Below are 19,908 nucleotides of genomic sequence, written 5' to 3'. Positions count from 1 at the left end.
AAGAAAGGAAGAGTACTGAGTGCATTTAAAAGGCCAGTCTGATAGGGTAATAGTCTTTTTTGTCATGAAGATAATATAGTAGTGTAATAGGTTGTGTGGTTATGAAAATAAAGTTTAGATACTAAATTACACATGGTATACATTTCTTACAACAAAAATGTTTCTGATATCAATTATAAAAGCCCTGAAACGAACTTTTGATTGTATTTTAAATGTTTCAGATTTGTGGTGCCTATCTTTCAACAGACTGGAGTGAACGGAAGCGTTATGGGAACAAATTACGTTTTTTTGGAACAGGTGAATGTTTTGTGTTTAGGGTAAGTTATCTTTCTTTTATATGGTTTAAAATTGTTGACTTCCAATCATGGAATAAATGTGCTCCTTGTATTTTTGTATATATGGCAGGTGTGCAATAAAACTAAAAGTTATGGTCCAAAATATAGCAAAAAAAAAAATGAAAACCTCGAGTTACAATTTTGCATTTGATTGCAAAACAAGGCTTTGTTTACTCTGACTTCTGTGTATTAACTCCTGATCTGATGTTGTCTGTTCAGTCTTCATCAAACCTGTGGGTCTCAGTTCTGACCACAGAACCGACTCAGCTGTCAGCAAGCTAAGGATTCTAAGCTAGAGCTCCTCCCACCCTATCCATACTGCCTCCCTCATCTCAGATACCTCAGATCTCATTTGCCGTGCACAGCGAAGGATCATGGTCAGGTTAGAACGCCTCCTTGGGTGTTTCTAGCATTTGTTCCTGCCAATCATCTTTTTCTCCCTACCCTTCTTACTGTTTTTCTTATTGTTTTTGAAAGAAAAAAAAGTTAGTTTTTCTGTAGTGTAGTGTAAAGCTTTTGCAGCGTGGTCATTGTGTTCCTCTCCGTCTCTTTCTCCTTTCCTTCTTTCCGTACTGTGTCAGATAAATCTGACAAGCCCATTTGTTTACAAAAAAAAAACACTTCCTGTGGGCACAAGATCCCTGTATCTGATGGCCACAGGGAGTGCATGTATTCTTTGGGTCCTACCCACCTACAGGTGGCTTGTTCTATCTGCAAGGCCTTTTTTCCCCAGGCCCTTGCAGATAGAAGAAGCAAGTTAGTTATTAGAGGTCTTATTCTTCCTCCTTCTCCAGCTGTTGATTCTGTCTCAGGGGCTCAAACCCCCTGCCAAAAAGCCTAAGGAGGCCAGGGATCATAAGAAATGGCCTCCGGACCCCCTCCATGCCAGTTGAGTTGGAGCCTCCAAAAAAAGGCCCTGAGACCTTCGGAGCAGAGTTCCTCGACTCCATTATTGGATTCTTTCTCTCTGCCCCATGCCCCAGTCCCCTCTTCAGGGCCAGAGCTTGCTGTACTAAGTGTGTCTCTGAGGGATGCTTCCCCTAGACATCGCTCCAGACCCTTCTCTGTGTCCTCATTCGTCAGATCCTGTTGCCGCCTGTCAGAGAACAAGGTGGACAGACTGATGAAGTTTCTTCATACCCAGATGGGGGTTATCCCAGCTCCATCCCCTGTGGGATCTGCAAGCAGAGCTTCTCCCTGCAGGATAGTTTCTCCTTCTCCAATCTAGCATGCTGTTTTGGTCCCTGGGGCCGGTTCATCAGGTTCAATAGTCTTTACCTTTTCGAGCCTGACTGCTTCACTGACTCGCTTTGTGCCGAGCGCATCTCAGAGCCCATCCCGAAGCTCACTGAGCTGCTGCTTCCCCTCTGTGCCTCGGCATTCAGCAGCTCAGTGCTGACTCCCCCCTCAGAATGGAGGGCTGCTGGTGATTGGGGGGTAGTCTATTCCTGATCCCTCAGGACAAGGGAGGCTTCCTCAGGACTCCAGTCCTTCAACCTTCCAAGTGGTGGAGAGGGTGCTCTCCACTCAGAGTCCTCCAGCTTTTAGTTTCAGATCCATCCTTCCCCCTCCTGAGCTCCGTGTTGGAGATGTCTCTTTAGCCAGCTTCTCAGGGCCTCCAGACTCTTCCACTTGGGGAAGCCCAGACATCTTCCATCACCTGCCCAAAGCACCCCACCGAGGAGGTTCCTCAGAAGAAAAGGTGCAAAAGGAGGCACCTAGATTCCACAGAGGAATCTCTCATGATAGACACCAACTTCAATGAAGGGGAGGGGTCCCATAAATCTCCACTGGATGTCTCCTTTGGAAACATTTTAAAAATCCTTCACCAGAGAGGTGGCTGGTTAGCCCCAAAACCCACCCTCGATGAGTCAGTGTTCCTGGAGACCTTTGGGGACTGTCCCATCTACAGCCTGGGTGTCCCCCATGCAGACCCGCTGGTGGACCTGGTGTCTGCAATGGCTTGGAAGTCTATTCCTAAAGGAGCAGACAAAATTCTTAGTGCCTCCCCCCCAGGATAGACCCCACTGGACAAAGGGTATTCCAGTAGATGCCCTGGTGGTTGCAGCAGCCACCAAGAAAGAACTTGCCCAGTGAAGGTCTACTGTTCATCCCCCTAACAGGGAGTATAGGGCTATGGACAGATTTGGAAAAAGGGTCTACCCTTCTTCCACATTTGCCCTCAGTGCGTTGAATTAACATCACACTTTACGATGCTGCAGAGGGACTTGTTTAAGGAATTCTCTAGCTTTGGCCTTGAGTCCATGATGGAGGAATGGAATTCCTTTACCTCCTGTATGGCCACTCTGCAGTCCATTTCCAACGTGTCCATGAGGCTGATCTTTCATGCAGTTGAGGGCACCTTTAGGGCAGCCGGTTCCGGCATTACCATTTGGCACCATGCTTGGATGCTGCTGTGTCATTTCACAGAACCCTTCAAGGCCTCATTTGTCAGTGCCCCCTTTGACAGTTCCTCCCACTTTGGACCGACTATTCAAGACATACTCTCCTACAGTGAAAAAGATGGAAAGATTCTGTCTGCTGTCGAGATCTGCTTCTCTACCCCGCAAAGATCCTTCTCCAGGAGTCAGTGCGGGTGAAGGAAATTGTGATTCAAAAAGTCCCAAGGCCCTTTCCAGGATGTTCAGGGAGATTTTTTTTCCCCAGGTTCAGAGGGGGGAATATTTTGAGTAGTAGATGCTGCCCTTGGGGCAGAGGGGGTCTGCTGAATCAGGGGTCTTGGGATTCTTCAGAGAAATCCTTGCAGCATCCCTGAGGTGTTGCCCTACTGTCTTTCTCTGGAGGCAGTCGGGGAATGATGCTCCTTGCACCTAGAAGTTTGGTTAGCCGTCACGATCGATCAGTGGAGTACAAGGTATCACATCCAGAGGTTGCTACATTCCCTTTTTAAATCTTCCCAAGCCACAATAACACATCCCCAATGTTCCACCCAGTCAAAGGGAGGTGGCAACTTTGGAAATTGCAAAGTTGAGTCATCCAGGAGGTCCCCTCAGACCAGCGTGGATCAGGGATTTAACCCCTATTTTTTTTTTTATTTTTTTTTTTAGTTCCAAAGAAAGCAGGGGATATCAGGCCCATACTGGACCTAACTTAGCTGAACAAATCAGTCAAACACACAAAGTTCCAGGATGGTCACAATTCAGTCCATCATTCCCTTTCTACAGAAGGATGACTGGATGTGCTCAATAGACCTCAGGGATGCATACTGTCATATCAAAATGAACAGATGCTCCAAAAAGTACCTCCATTTCAGGCAGGGAGCCAGTCACTACCAATTTCGTGCACTTCCATTTGGTCTCACCACTGCCCCCAGGGTTTTCACCAAATGCATGACAGTAGTTGCAGCTCACCTCAGACTGCAAGGGATTCCATGACAGTAGTTGCAGCTCACCTCAGACTGCAAGGGGTTGCACGTGTTTCCTTACCTGGAAGACTGGGTCCTAGTCGCACCATCCAGGCATCTACTGATTCAGGCCAGGGATTTTCTCTTGCAACTGCCCCAACCTTAGGGATCACTATAAACCTTTAGGAGTCACAGTTGCAACCTGTGCAAATGATAGATTTTATTGGAGTCTGTTTGGATACAAACAAAACCCTGGCCTATCTTCTACTGGACATGATTTTCTCACTACGGACCCACATCAGGCAAATGTAAGCGGTGATAGTTCCTCTGGCAAATTTTGTGCTCAGGGCTCTCAGTTCTTTGGCTGCAACAATAACTTTACTACCGACAGCTTGCTTACATATGAGAGTCCTGCAGTGGATGTTGTCAGTCCAGTGGTCCCTTCTGCATCGTCCCCTCAGTCATCCTACAAGACTGTCTTGAGTGTGCAGAAATTCTCTTTTATGGTGGATTCACGGTACAGAAGTGTCTCAGGGCCGACCTTTCATTCTTCCCACCCCCATCTCCACATTGACCAAAAATGCCTTCCAAATGGGGTGAGTGGGGTATTACCTGGACTGACAGTTCAAGGTCCGTGGACTCCCCAGGAGACCAAAGTCCAAGAGATGAGGGCAGTACATTTAGCGCTGCAAGCTTTTCACTCCCTTCTTCCTCTAGGGACAGTTGAAATTCAGACCGACAACATCCCTGTTGTGTGGTACCTCAACAAACAAGATGGAACCAAGTCTAATCCCCTTTGTTGAGAATCAGTAAGTGTGTGGCAATGGGCTGTCTCTACCAACCACTTTGTAGCTGCAATGCACATTCTAGGGGAGCACAACATATTGGCGTACAGGCTCAGCAGGATACTATTGATGCCTTATGAGTGGTCTCTGAATCAGTCAGTGGTAAACAGGATTTTCCTCAGATGGGGTCAACCCTGCTGTGACTTTTTTGCCTCTCCCTTCAACAACAAGTGCAGCAGATACTTTCCCCTGATCCCTCCACAGGGACAGTCACCAAAAGATGCTCTAGTCCATGCTTGGCATCCCAGTGTATTTCATGCATTCCTTCCTCTTCCTCTGATTCCGAATTTCTTCAGAAGGCATTCAGGTTGAAGAGCAAAGTGATTCTCATTGCCCTCTTTTGTCCTCGACAAGTTTTGTTCACCTTCCCGTGGTCTTATCTAATTTGCCCTCCATGGACACTGGAACCCACGTCCAGACCTTCTGTCTCACCCCTCAGGGCAACTTCATCCGGATCTTCACAACTTGAAACTAACAGCATGGTTTCTCCAATTCAGATGATGGCTGGACAGTCCAGACTTTCTTCCCCAGTCCAAAAGATTATCATTTCCTCCCATATGTCTTCTACCAGGAACATTTATAAAAGTGGAAAAGGTATTTCCATTTGGGCCCAACAGTATCACTTTGATCCACTTATGGCATCCGTTTCGGCAGTCTTGGACTTCCTAGCTGGTCTTTTTCATTTGGGGGCCAGCTTCCCTACTTAGTTGGCAGCCTTTTCTAATTTTTACATTGGGGAAAATGCTTCCTCCTAGACTTTGCAAAGCTTTCCTCAAGGATATGTTCCTTCTTCGACCTCCTGTCAAAGATCCTATTCCTCTGTGGAATCTTATGTTGGTTCTTCAAGCTCTGATCTTGGCTCCTTTTGAAACTGCTGCTAAGGCAGAGTTGAAATTTTTGTCCTGGAAAACAGCCTTGTTAGTAGCAATTACTTCGTCCAAGAGGGTTTCAGAGCTTCAGGTGTTGTCTTCCAAACCTCCTATCTTATTTTACATAAAGACAGAGTTACTATACTACTAATCCTTCTTTCTTACTGAAGGTTGCATCAGTAAGCATCATCAATCAATCCATTAACCTCCCTGTGTTTTTTTCTGAATTTTCAAAATAAGGATGAATATATGTTGCACCTCGTAGACATTCATAGACAATTGCACTTCTTTATGGATGGGAGATCTGATCAACTGTTTGTGGCTTTCTCGGATACCAAAAAAAGGGAAAGGAAAGCTGTTGTCAAAGCTACTAATGCTCAATAGCTAAGGGATTATATTTTTCATGTTTATTCGTTGAACAATGTTCCTTTACCTAAACCAGTCAGAGTCCATTCCATGTGTTCCATAGCCATGTCCCAGGCCTTTTGGTCCAGAGTTTCCTTAGAGGATATTTGTGCAGCTGCTTCGTGGGCGAGTTCTCACACATTTATTTTACATTACAAACTTGATATCATCTCCAGGAATGGGGCTGCTTTTGGCTCTGCAGTACTCGGGAATATCCTTCCATGAGGCCACCAAGATCTATGTAGCTGGTGACTCTGTCCCACAGATTTGATAAAGACTGAACAGACTACATCAGATAAAGAAGTTATGTACTCATTGTAATGTTCCATCTGTGGTGTCTGCTTCAGTCTTCATCAACCTTCCCTCTCTCCTTCCCCCTTCCTTATATCTGAAGGACCTGATGAATAACACTGTGATCCTTTGTTCCTGTTTTGAGCTCCTGAGCATTCTTTTAAGCTCTGTTGTTTTTTTTTAAGTATGTATTTCTCTTCTGGTAATATTGACAGCAAACTTGATCTGAGGTATCTGAGAGGAGCGAGGCAATCTGGGTAGGGTGGAAGGAGCTCTAGCTTGGAATCCTTAGCTTGCTGATGGCTGAGTTGGTCCCATGATCGGAACTGAGACCCACAGGTTTGATGAAGATTGAAGCAGACAACACAGATGGAATGTTATGGTGAGTACATAACTTTTTTTTAACTGTATACTGAGTTTTTGTGTTTGTATGTAGCTTTAAATATGGCTATGCCTAGTTCAAAGATTAGCATGCCATGTGGTACACATTCATTCTAGAAAACGGTCAGAAAATACACCCCATAGAAGTTAGAAGCTTATCTATAGTGCCTGTGCTGTGGACACAGATTTCTGACAAACAGTATATTACATGGTGTCAGTGTGGAGAAGTGTTTGTTTTTAAAAGTTTGTGTTGGGAGTAAAAAAAGTAAAATTTGCTGTTAGAAAATGCTGAAAATACAACCACCATAAATTCTCTTACTGCAGTGTAATTTTGTAGCGAACAGGAGGCTTTTGTTCCGACAGTTTGATTTATTCCTCACTGTAAGTGAAATGGACAAGAAACCTGAAAATGTACAGTGAGCCATGTCACTATGGAAGAGGCCTCAGCTATATTTAATGCCTCTTTTGAAGAGGTGAAAGATAATAGCAGCTAGGGAGAAGTTCAAGATATTTTGAGAGCCTGGAAAAAGTTAGCAGTGATGCTGGAGTTGGTCACCTCCTTTGGCTGCTCTGCTAACACAGAATGTAAAACCGTTTAATATTTCAGTTAAATTCGTTTATTTGGCACAGTATTGGGCAAGTCCATAAATAATACTGACATTTGTTCAGTTGTCTGCAAATGGATTGTATGGAAGAACTGGGATTTTATGAATGTGAAACTGATCATGAATTGGAGTGAAGCTGCTACGATGTGCCGCAATCTGTTGTTAAAATATAAGAAAGGTTTTTATTATTGAATATCTTTGAAGTCAGCAGCACTTTGTAGGGCATACAAACTGAGTTGGTAAATTTGACTGTGTTAATATGTATGTGCAGCAGTTAAGGATGTCTGTGCCCTCTGAAGTCAGGTGTCTATGCAATCTGTTGGCAACGATAGAACTGTAGAATATATTGTGTGAGCTTTTTCAACCTGTTGGCCCTCTTTATTGCTACTTTTATGTCTGCCATACAACCTCTTGTCTTACCTTTGTTGTATTACCCATGCTATGGCTGAAGTGGGTCCTTTATGCACCAGTCCACTACCCCAGTTAACAAAGACAAATAAGTAATAAACTAGCCAGAGAAAAAATGTGCTTACTTTGGGATAAGTCATGGAAGGCAGCAAAGCAGCTGTAGCATCACTTAATTGAAATGAAGACAAGGTAAGAAGGCAGACTTCAAGACTGTATGGAGCTCTGGAAGGGATATGAAATTAATTTGTTTTATGTGTGAAAAACAAGATGTTGGAGTAGTCTGACTTGCAAAAGACTCCCTGGGATTAGCAGATGTGAGGTATTGGCCATTTCCATTGACTGAAGTATGCAAAACCAGAACTGTTATGAAAAAGCAAATACTGTGGAAGTTGTAACCAGGAACTAATAAATGTGGAGGCACTGCCCTGTGTTTGAGGAACTTGATTATACTGTAGTCACACCAAAGCATATTCTATGATTTGTAGATGCAATTTAGGAATGAAAACAGAGGAGACTGAAATTTAGACCATCATCAGACCTACCCCTCACCCAGAGCTTCCTCCAGCCTCTACCCTGGGACAGCAGGCACAGAAGCCTCAGAATCCAACTGTGGTGGTCATGTCCTCTTCAGACACCATTCTGGCCCATCCCACAGAGGAGGTACCCCTGAAGAGGAAGTGCAAGAGGAAGAACTTAGTCTCCCCTGAAGAGTCTTGCACAGAAGATACTGATTTTGATGAAGGGGAAGGTTCCCCAAAGTCACCCCAGAAGACATCTCCTTTGGAGACATTCCTAGAGATCCTCAAACAGAGGGGTGGCTGGACTTGCCTTCAGCCTTCGTCAGAGCAATCTGTATACCTAGAGGCTTTTCATGCCCGACTGTCTACCTCTTGGCTCTCTTCACCCGCTGATGATCTGATTAAATTGATTGCAAAGCAGACTTGGAAGATACCTGATTCCATCGAGCCAATTCCTAAGAGACCAGACCGCATTTTGTCAGCTCCTCAGGATCAACCGCATTGGGCTAAAGGGATACCAGTAGATGCCATGGTGGTAGCGGCAGCCATCATAAAGGAACTTGCTGACGAAAGTCCTACTATCCATCCTCCTAATAAAGAGTCTAGGCCTATTGAACTATATGGCACATTTCACCAGACTTCATCGAAATCTGATAAAGGTGCTATCAGATACTCTGACAGGATCAGTAGCTGAGGGGGTTCAGGACAAAGTAGCATCTCAACCTTTGATTCAATATGCAACTCGTCCATGAGGCTTATTGTGCATGCAGCCAAGGGGACGACGAGGGCAGCGGGTTCTGACATATCCATCAGGAGACGCACCTGGATGCACTGATGTGAATTTGTGGAGCCATTCAAGTCTTCTTTCGTCAATGCCCCTTTTGACGGAACATATCTATTTGGCCCCAAAGTTAGAGACCCTTGCCAGATATGAGAAAGATGGAAAGACCCTTTCTGCTGTGGGAGTTCTTTTCCACTCCTCAACGGTCTTACTGTAAGAACCAGAGAAGTGGGAAGCTATGGTTCAAAAAGTCCGAAGGACCTTTCCATGGCTCGCATGGCAATGACCCCCCCCCCCCCGGGGCAGAGGGGGGAGTTACAATGGAAGACGCTGTGCTCGAGGCAGAGGTGGCCTACAATATCAGGGTTCCAGGGATGCTTTCCCTGGTAACTCCTATCAGTTCTCCTGAATGGAGGCCCAATTGTCCTCTGGAGGCAGTCTGTGGATGATTATCCCTGCACCAACCTGCTTAGCTAAAGATAAACGACAGTTAGGTGCAGAAGATTATAACCAGAGGTTACAATTTCCCATTTTCACAAAGACCCAGACAATCAAAAAAAATCCCAGACATTCCACCTAGTCATAGGGATGCAGCAGTCTTATTAATTTAAAAACTGCTCGACAAAAGAGTTATCCAAGCAGTCCCACCAGACCTAGTAGGATCCGGAGTTTACTCAAGATTCTTTTTAACGCCAAAGAAAACGGGACTGGACACTAATTCTGGATCTCAGTGTATTGAACAAGTCAGCTCAACAAACCAAATTCTGGATGGTTACGGATTAGTCTTTACTTCTGTTCCTAGGAAAAGATGATTGGATGTGCTCAGTAGAGCTTCAGGATGTGTATTATCACGTAAAAATGGACAAGCGATCCAGAAGATTCATACACTTCTAGCTGGGAGCCAGTCATTATCAGTCCATACCCCTGCTCTTTGGTCTCACCACAGCCCTCAGGCTGTTCACCAAATGCATGGCAGTGGTAGCAGCTCAGTTCAGACTGCAAGGATTCCACGTGTTTCCATACCTAGATGATTGGCACATTACTGTTCCCATGAGTCGTCTACTGTTACAGGCAAGAAACTACATTCTGTTAACTTGCTAGGAATCACTATAAACTAGGAAAAATCCCATCTAGAGCCTACACAGCAGTTAGAGTTCATAGCAGCGATGTTAAACACAAATACTGGCATCGCTTCTCTTTCTCCAGAAAGACTTCAGAGAATAAAATTGCAAGTCAGTCAGATTACTTGCAGCAAAAAGGTGACTGCAAGGCTACTGCTGTAAACTCTACAATGTTGGCCTCAAGCATTTTAGTCCTTCTTGCGAGATATCACATCTGGATTCTTCAATGGCTCTTGGCTTCCCAGTGGTCCTTACTGAATCAGCCTCTGTCCCAGCTGGTAATGAACACCAATTTATGCAAGAAAGACCTGAACTGGTGGCTTCACTCCAACTAAATTTATTTAGGCAGACCCTTTGTCCTTCGTCAACCCCAAACAATAGTAACCACAAACGCATCCCAGATGGGGGGGGGGGGGTTGGGCGCATTATCTGGGAAAGACAGTCCAAGGCAATTGGTCCCAGCTGGAGGCCACTTTGCACATCAGTGTTCTAGAGAGGAGGGCAGTGCTCTTAGCATTCTAACCATTTCAAGAAACTTTTCCCTTTGGAACAATTGCAGTTCAAATGGACAACATGTCAGTAGTCTGGTACATCAGCAAGCAAGGGGGAACCAGATCTTACCCTCTTTGTTGAGAAAAACTCAAGAGTATGGTAGTGGCCTATTAAATCCAACCACTTTCTCATTGCAATGCACATTCTGGGAACTCCAACTTGATTGCGGACATATTGAGCCGAAGCATTCTAATGCTTGAGTGGTCTCTCAATCCTTTAGTGGCAGAAAAGATATTCAGCCAATGGGGCCAGCCGTGCTGTTGATCCCTCTGGTTCCCCACTGAACAACAAGTGCAGCAGCTACTTTGCCCTGATCACCCCCCTTCAGCGGGGTCACTGAGAGATGGTCTCCTTCACTATTGGGACCCCCCCCAGTGTATTGTAAACCTTTCCCCCAATTCCTCTCATATCCCAGTTTCTAAAGAAAGCCAACAGGTCAATGAACAGGATAATTCTCATTACCCCATTCTGGCTTCGACAGATATGGTTCCCAATTCTTTGGCCTCATCTAATTCGTAAGCTTTGGCCACTGGACCCAGCTCCAGAACTATTGTCCCATCCGGACAGGGTTTACCATCAAAATATTGAAAATCAGTTGAAGGTCCTGCTCCTGTTTGAACATGGTAGGAGCGACAGTCTGTATGTCAACAGTCAAGTGAACGGCAGTTAAGAAGATCTTCAGCAGGGCAGAGAAATGCAGCATGTCTGTAAACAGCAACTGTCGACATTAAGATTGAAAATGGACCGTTGATAGTATGCGTCAATCATCTGACCTCATTAATATTCATGAGGCGATGAAATCCGTCGAGGATATCAGTGTTCACGGTTTTGAATTCTGCGATTTTGATAGTAAACCTCCGGACGGACTAGTGCATCCAAATCTTCAAAATCTCAAGGTCACTGTGTGGCTTCTCCAGTTCAATGATTGCAAGGCATTCTACTCTTACTTCCCCAGTTCAACAAATTGTTCTAGCCTCCCATAAACCTTTGATTAGACAATTGTACTTCAGCAAGTGGCAAAAATTTTCAAAATGGGCTACAGAGAGTAACCTTGATCCATATTCTGCACTAGTCAATAGGGTCCTGGAGTTGTTGGCATTGCTTTTCGAAGTAGGAGCATCTTCCTTGACTATATGAGTGCTTCTAGCTGCACTTTTAAACTTTCATAATGGACTTAATAAGTCAATGCTAATGTCCCACAAACTTTGTAAAACTTTTCTGAAAGGAACTTTAATGCTCAGACCTCCATACAAAGACCCTTCCTCACCTTGGGACTTGAATCTGGTGCTACAGTCTCTAATTAATTCCCCATTTGAACCATCTGTGAATTGCAATTTGAAGTATTTATCTTGGAAATTGATTCCTATTACTTCTGCTAGGATATCTGAGCTACAAGCCTCGTCTTGCAAACCTCCTTACCTAATTTTCCATAAAGACAGGGTCTCCTTGCGCACAAGCCCTTCATTTCTACCAAAGATACTGTCCAAAACCAATATCAATCAGATGATACAACTTCCAGTCTTCTTCCCCAACTTCTCAAACAAGGGTGAATATTGTGTGCATTTACTAGATGTACAAAGACAATTGCATTTTTACCTTCACAGAACAAAGGAAATCAGAAAATCTGACCAGTTGTTTGTTTGTTTGTCTTCTGCTACTATGGGCAAACCAGTTTCTAAGGTTACTCTAGCTAAATGGCTTAAGGACTGTACAACCTTCATTTATAGCCAAAAGAAAGTGCAGCTACCAGGACCTGTTTAAGCACATTCAATGAGAGAAGTAGCTGCTTCTGTAGTCTTTCATTCCAAAGCTTCTGTAGATGATATATGTGCAGTGGCTACCTGGGCATCCCCCCATAAATTGCAAGCTGGATCTGGTTTCTAGGGGGAAGAGCATCATTTGGCTTGATGCTGCTCAAGAATATTCTTCCGTGAGACCCCCCCAAGATTTAGGTAGCTGGGGACTCTGTCCCACAGTCAAGGACTGAGTGAAGATTGACAATATCCGATAAAAAGAAGTTATGTCTTACCATAATGTTCCATCTGTGTTGTCGATCTTTACTAATCCTTGACATTGTCACCCTCCTTTCCCCGCCCCTTTGGTTTCTTGGTGGGACGGATCTTTCCCAAAAGATTGGTGTTTCCTTTCAGGAATGTATATATGGTGTCTGGTCTGTTATTTCCAATCTGCCACTGTTTTATGCAAACTCAATCTGAGGTAATCCTGTGAGGAGCATTATGGGTAGATTGCTAAGCTCAAGAGGTTTTGGAGGAGGCAAGCTGGAATAACGCCAAGTCGCTTCCAAGATACAGAACCAAACCCACAGTTAAGGATTAGTGAAGATCAACAACACAGATGAAACATTATGGTAAGACATAACTTCTGTTTTTTTTATGAAGTGGAGTTATTTGAGTCTCCATACCTTATTCAAAATCAAAATATGCAATACCTCTACCTGGATCTTTAACTTACCACTGCAGATTTTTTAAACATTTTTATTTAAACATGACCTTTTTAAAAAGTGGCGTAAGTACACATACAGTAATAGTAAACAAACCATATGAACATTTCCATTAAACAAAATGTAATAAAGTTTCCATTGTTTTCATGCAGTATACACGCGTTTTCTTTTTAACAATTTTCAGTTATTGTAACAATACATAAGTTGTTCAATTCCTGCCTTTCCTTAAATTTCACTTCTCCTGGACATAGTTCCGCACATATTATTCCCACAAATTTTATTTATTTCCATCTGGGTAGTTTTTACATCTCTTTCAGCTTTCTAGTTTAAAAGCCCATGTGTACATGGGTTTCGCTTGTTTAAGCTCCATGGTTCCAGTTTTGGTGTCCTGCAACACTACAAGAGCAACAGGAAGGATAAAAGAGATATTCTAAGTGCCTCCATTTTGATTTTTTCATAATTTACTGCTCTCTGCACTTGTTTTTTATTGTTTTTTTTTTTTTTTTAATTTATCTGGATTTATTTAAACTGTATTTGCCTTAATATTGCTACACAATCAAGTGTGCTAGCTTGTACTGCATTTAAAGTGTTTTTGCTACTGTTCTAACTGCATTTCTGCCAAAAAAAGTTCTAAGATTGTTTCCTGCCTTTCCAGTAGCTAGTCTAGTCCAGATTTGCTGTATCCAGGACTATTTTGTAAGTTTCTGGGCCACCCCCAGACCTTTCTGTGTTGGAGGGAAGCCTTCTAGCTTACCAGTGGGAGGGATAAGCACTAGGTAGCCTATCTACCACAAGAGGAGTGGTTTCTGGTCCAGAAATTGTAGTTTATTGACCATTTGGGCATTTTTCTATCCCTTTCAACTTTCTGGTTTAAAAGCCCATGTTTGTGCACCGTGCAGCGGTGCTTAGCTGAGGTAAACTATTACGGATGCCAGAAAGTCTGCTCTTCAGTTTTCCCCTTAGAACATGCTTGTTCTTTTTCTTCTTGCACTTCAGTTAGCGTACTCAGCTAGCACTTTAATAGGCTTTTGTAACATTTATTGTAGCACACTTGGGTGCTGTCAGCACTAGCTAGCTGTTCCTATGCAGTAACAGCACCAGTATTTAATTAGTTATGGCCACCCCTCCTTGTATGATTGTAGGGCAATTTCCTGTGCTTTCTCCTGCTAACCTGGTGCACTTGGGCATTCTGAGACAGTGTGGCAACTGTCTAATGTACATAGGCAACCCTCTCCTCTTACCTCCCAACACTCATTCCTGTGAGAGATGCACTTATATAACCAAACTCGAAGCAGTGCATGCTCCAACCAAGACTGGACTAGCTGGTCAAGAAGAGAAGGTCAACACCTGTAACTCACTACATAGAACACGCAGCCCTCCAAAACACCAACCATCACAACCCACACATAGAAACACAAACCATACACCCACCTTCGCAGAGGCTCTCAATAAAAATTTACCCAAACAACAGAGATCCCCAAGACAGAAACACACTCGACCATCACATTACAACACCAACCCCAGAAAACACAGCTCACCACCACAGTGTACCCCTCAACCCAAGCCCTTAAGGCAAAACACTTTGCCCAATGTACTAATCATAGGAGACTCGATCGTAAGGTACACTGATGTCTTACTCACTAGGTTGAACAAGGAGAAGGTGACAGTCAGTTGTGTGTCCGGTGCCAGGATCCACCACATAACACATGCACTCAGGTCACTCCACAACAAGTACAAATATGACTCTGTCATTGTTCATGTGGGTGCAAATGATCTGAGACGTACCTCCCTGGACTACATGAAAAGATATGTGATGGAACTCTCAGATTATGTGGCTTAGGCAAGTATGACCCTAGCCCTGAGCAGTATTCTACCGCCATCCAGAATGATACCACAGTATGAGCAGAAAATGATTGACTTCAACAATTGGCTAAGTTTCTGGTGTCATTCTAAGGGGATCCAGTATCTGTCTGCCTGGGATGACATGATCGACAGACCTTGATGCTTTGCCAGAGACAGTCTGTATCTGTCACCCTTGGGATTCTGGGTATTGACTAAGGCTCTTGCCACCCCTATAGTGGTTTTTTTAGGCAGTGTTCCAAAAACCAAAATTCCACCATAACAGCTACAAACAAATGCAATCTGAGGGTCATGCTGCTCAGTGCTAGAAGTCTAAATGTCAAGATGCACTTTCTCGAAGCTCTCCTCAAAATGGAGAATGTCGACATCTGTGTTATAATGGGGACCTGGTATAAAGAGGCAGAAAGCACCCCTGCACTCCCAGGCTATAACTCATTCCATACCTTTTGGCCCCAGAATACGTCCGAAAGCTCTAAAGGCAGTGATGTCTCCATATTCTTAAAGGATACGCACACCTCTAGACTGGTAGCTCAGCATAATCCGTCCAAGATACTTCAGGTACAGCTAACACTGGGTAAGACAGCGATACAAGTCATAGCCTGCTGCAGAACCCCAAACATGTCCCTAGACTCTCACTCCAACTTCCTAAGCACCCTGGAATCTATCAAGGTCCAACCTAAACCTCTCATACTGGGTGACTTCAACTACCCTTCCATCAACTGGGAAAACTATTCAAGCACCAATGTACAGGCCCAACGCTTTCTGGAATTTATCAATTCCAATGCCTTGGCCTAACTCATTCTGACTCCCACTAGAGGAAGCAACATCCTCGACCTGGTTATCACCAACGTGGGAGACCATTGCTCCACACCTATAGTCAATTCCTCCCTGGCTAAATCTGACCACAAACTGATCACCATGGAAATCCCCATCTCGCCTACATCCCCCACTAAGGTGACCACCCGAAAAACTTCTCTAAAGCCAACTTTGGACTCCTAAAAACAGAGGTGGCTAACTTCTCGGCACCCATGCCAATGGAAAATAGCTGCATAACTGCCGAATCATATACCAATGCACTGTATGAGGATGTACACAAATGCATGGACCTTGCCATACCAAATAGAACTAAGATGCTCTCCTCCAAAAAAAAGGAAGCCAATCTGGTGCACCCCAGCCATCAGTAATCTCTACAACAGAAAAAAAATTGTTCCAGAAAAAATTGAAGCCACAAGACTGCAAAACCTCCCTTATCAGTCTCAACAAAAAGCTGAGATCCCTAATTCAATCATCTAAAGCCAGATATGAAGGCAGAATTGTGGCTGACAACAAAAACAAACTCAAAGCCTTCTAGAGCTATATCAAAAACCTCAAAGGCAATACATAAATTTGCTCTGAGCTATTGCACAATGGCACCTTCTATACTGAGCCAACAGATTCAGTGCCAGCTTTACCCCCCCCCCCCCAAAGCGCCCTATCACAATACCAGAAGAGAGCCTGGTGCCCCCATTTTTGCGGCACTGGCAAAAGCTGCATTGTCCAAACCCAAGAATACAGCGTCCATCGGACCTGATAATATCCCTGGCTGCATCCTGCATGAGCTACAAAATGAACTGGCACCACATCTCTGTGCCCTGTTCAGTCACAGCCTTACCTCAGGCTATGTCCCTAATGATGGCACACTGCTACACTCATCCCAGTCCATAAAGGGGGAGCAACTACAGACCCTGGGAACTATCATCGCATTAGCCTGATGAGTCTGGTATGCAAAGCTGTGGAGCTCATCATCATGGACCTGCTTAACAAAGATATAGGTAATCTCCAAACACTTGATCCCACACAGTTTGGCTTTGTCCAGGGGGGATCCTGCCTGCTGAACCTGGTTGACTTCTTCGAGGCAGTCACCAAGGCTGTGGATGAGGGTAAGGCAGTGCATACAGCCTACTTTGACCTGACCAAGGCCTTTGATACCATTCCCCACTCCAATATCATTGATAAACTCGCCAAACTGGGCATCAGTCCTTACATCACTAGGTGGGGTTGCAAATTGGCTGAATGACAGGACCAACAGATTGAAGGTTGCGGATTCCAAGTCAGACTGTCGATCAGTCACAAGTGGAGTCCCACATGGCTCAGTCCTGGGCCCTCTCCTGTTTTTCATCTAGTTCTCAGAAGTCCAGGCCAACACAGAAGGGCTCTGGCTGACCAAGTTTGCTGATGACAGCAAGCTAGGAGTCATTATCAACACCCCAAGTGATGCAGACATCCTACAAAAGTCTCTCTGAGACTAATGACTGTTGTCAGAACCATGGCCTGAAGCTTAACGCCAAAAAATGCATTGTCATCCCCTTTGGAAAAAACTCAGTTCCCACAAATTGTCACGTTGATGGGAGCCTACTAAACACTGAAGGGGCCATAAGAGATCTGGGCACCCAGGTCGACAGCCACCTTACCTTCGACCACCACATTGCCACTGTGGTCAGAAAGTCCTTCTACGCGGCACATCTTATAACCAAAGGTTATGCATCCAGGAAGAAAGAGGTTATCATCCCTCTCTGCTCATCCCTCATTAGAGCAATCATAGAATATAACGTCATGTGTGGCATGTACCTGAACAGATGCCTACAACAGCTGGAGAGGCCACAAAAGTACCTCACAAAAAGGATCCTGGGCCTTAAACATATGTCCTACATGGACAGACTGAAGAAAGTTCAGCTGTTCTCAGTCTCTTATCTGCTTAGAGGTGATCTCTGCTTGACTTACAAAGCCCTTTCCGACCCAGCTCTACTTGAAATGCTAAACCTAAAGAAATCCCAATCCCCCTGCACCACATTCTCCAGAGATCACAACCTCATTACCACAATTAACAGAACACGCTGGAGGGACAGGTTCATCTCCCAAAGACTGCCCATACCCTGGAATAAGCTTCCCATTCATGTCAAGCCGAGCACCTCGCTGGCCCTCTTCAATAGAAATCTTTATGAATGGATGGGTAACAGAAAGTTCACTTCAGGGATCATTCTAGTTGCCCTACTGGTTATGAGCACTGTGAACTAACATTGGGTGGCACGGTACCTGGGCAATTTTTTTGGGGCTAGGCTTTTAAAGGCTCCAGAGCCATTAGCCTAGTACACACCTATGAACCCATGTAGTTTGCTCCTTCCCTTTTCTAAAGATCTCACCTCCAGCTTGTTTGTCCTTTACAATATTCAGTACTTCAGTTATAGCTGGATTAGATTTTGATTTGTGTTTTGTAGTAGATGTTTTTTTTTTTTTTTTTGCAGCCAATAACATTAAACTTAGTAAAGCCTCACGTTATCTAGGGAATTCAGAGCTTATGTCATTTCATTAGTTAGAACAACTTGCTCCCCACAACATTTCTGACAAATTACTGTGTATGGAATTTTTAAAATCTGCCAACTCATCATATTCCCAAAAATGTCTAAATTACCCCTTTCTTTCCTGTCACTCCTTCAGCATTAAGTACAATGAAAAATTTTCTGTCTGATTTGGGTGTTCGGCAAAAGTATGCTGCCACTTCTGTGCAAAAATGCAAAGCCTCTTGCTCCTTTTTGCATACTTGGTAACCATACAGTTGTCCAACTACTGTGTCTTTGTAAATTGCTTTTCCAGTCTATCTTCCCAATATTTCATAATGTAATTTGATTGATTACTATGGATGTTCTTCGTGTTTCACTGTTGCAGTCATTACAGTTGGGTTATCCTGCTGGCAGGCTACCCTCAGTCGGCCTGAATTCCAAAGTCTAGGTCCGGCGTCGGTTGCTGTCGCCTCTTCCCTGAAGTCAGTGCACCAGGGGTATAAAAGATGCAGCCGACGCCATTTTCTTCAGTCTTTCTTGCCGCACGGTGCCCGAAGCAAAAGCAGTTCGCACGTGCCGGTCAGCCGACTCCTGAGTTTTTCAAATTCAAATTTCAGATCCGAAGTCTTCATTAAAGCCAAGTACCCTGTTGGGGAAACTTTTTTCTTGCTCCAGACCGATGTCAGAAAAAGTTAATTGTATTTCTTGTGGGAAGCAAATACCTCATAAGGATTTTCATTCTTACTGTATTCCTTGCCTAGGCCCTGACCATAACGTTGCTAGTTGTCGGTTTTGTGCTAGATTTAACCAACGCACCATTAAGCATCGGTACGATTTTGCATTCCATTACTTTGGCAGAAGATTTAATTATATAATGCCATTGGAACAGCCGACTACCGGAGTTTATAAAAAGCGCAAAGACAAAGAAAATGACAGGCATCCGAGATCCAAAACCGACGACGAGGCTTCTGCTAGGCCTGTCGCCGATTCTCAGTGAGGCGCTTTTGCAGCCCCTGACGCCCGCTACCTCAGAGCCACAGGCCGCTTCCGACTCCCACGTGGAGCCGACTAGGCCGTTGGAAACTCAAGGTATTGGACACTCGGAAACTATTCCCTCAGATGGGTCCGGAGCCGCTGAGCAGGCATCGGCTTCCGAGGGTGTTTTCAGGCCTACACAGTTATATGTGAAACCTACTTCAGCTTCAAAGGCAAAGACTAAAGCAGCTCTAAAGACAAAGAAACAAGTACAGCATTTTCCTGGACAGGCCTCCATGCCTTAAAAACAGATGCTTAAAATGGCCGAAGACCTAATTACTTTGATCAGGGGTTACCATCCCCCTCCTGATAAGAGGCCTGGGCAAGAGTTAGATTATGAATCTTCAGACCACGTTTCCATTTCCTCTGATTCCTCCTCTGAACAGGAATATTCTATTCCTCCCTATGAGGATTCTGATGCTGAAGAATCTATCCCTTCAGCCTGTCCTCCTGAGGATTATTCTTTTGGGGAGACACTGCATACTATGAGGGAGCATTTCCACTGGGAGAGCCAAGATTACTCAGAATCCAAGAAAAGGCTCAGAGACTTCCTTTTATTGCCTCAGCACAGGCCCCTGGCTATCCCACCTGTTTTAGATATTGTAGATGATGTATTTTCAGAGTCCAGTCTATCTCCAGACTCTTTACCACCAGCTCCAGTTAAGCCAGGCAGGTACTATAGGGTTCCTGATTCACATAAATTTCTTTATAAAAACCCTGCTGCTGACCCAGAAACCATCTCTCAGGGTCCCAAAGGGGT

General features: G+C 44.3%; 1 protein-coding gene across 4 annotated transcripts in view; it reads left to right on the top strand.

Annotated features, from left to right (window-relative positions):
* TBC1D24 (TBC1 domain family member 24) overlaps nt 1–19,908 on the top strand; it is a 526,383-nt gene that overhangs the window by 395,916 nt on the left and 110,559 nt on the right. For all 4 annotated transcript variants that reach the window (XM_044089247.1, XM_044089249.1, XM_044089246.1 and 1 more), the window contains one exon: nt 222–317. In XM_044089247.1, coding sequence (XP_043945182.1) covers nt 222–317 — 96 coding nt within the window. The remainder of the gene's footprint in view (nt 1–221; nt 318–19,908) is intronic.

The sequence above is a fragment of the Protopterus annectens genome, chromosome 12.part0, assembly GCF_019279795.1.
Source record: "Protopterus annectens isolate FY-2018-M chromosome 12.part0, PAN1.0, whole genome shotgun sequence".
Classification (NCBI taxonomy): domain Eukaryota; kingdom Metazoa; phylum Chordata; order Ceratodontiformes; family Protopteridae; genus Protopterus; species Protopterus annectens.
The sequence above is the reverse complement of the archived record's forward strand: the minus strand, read 5'-3'. Positions and strand labels throughout refer to the sequence as shown.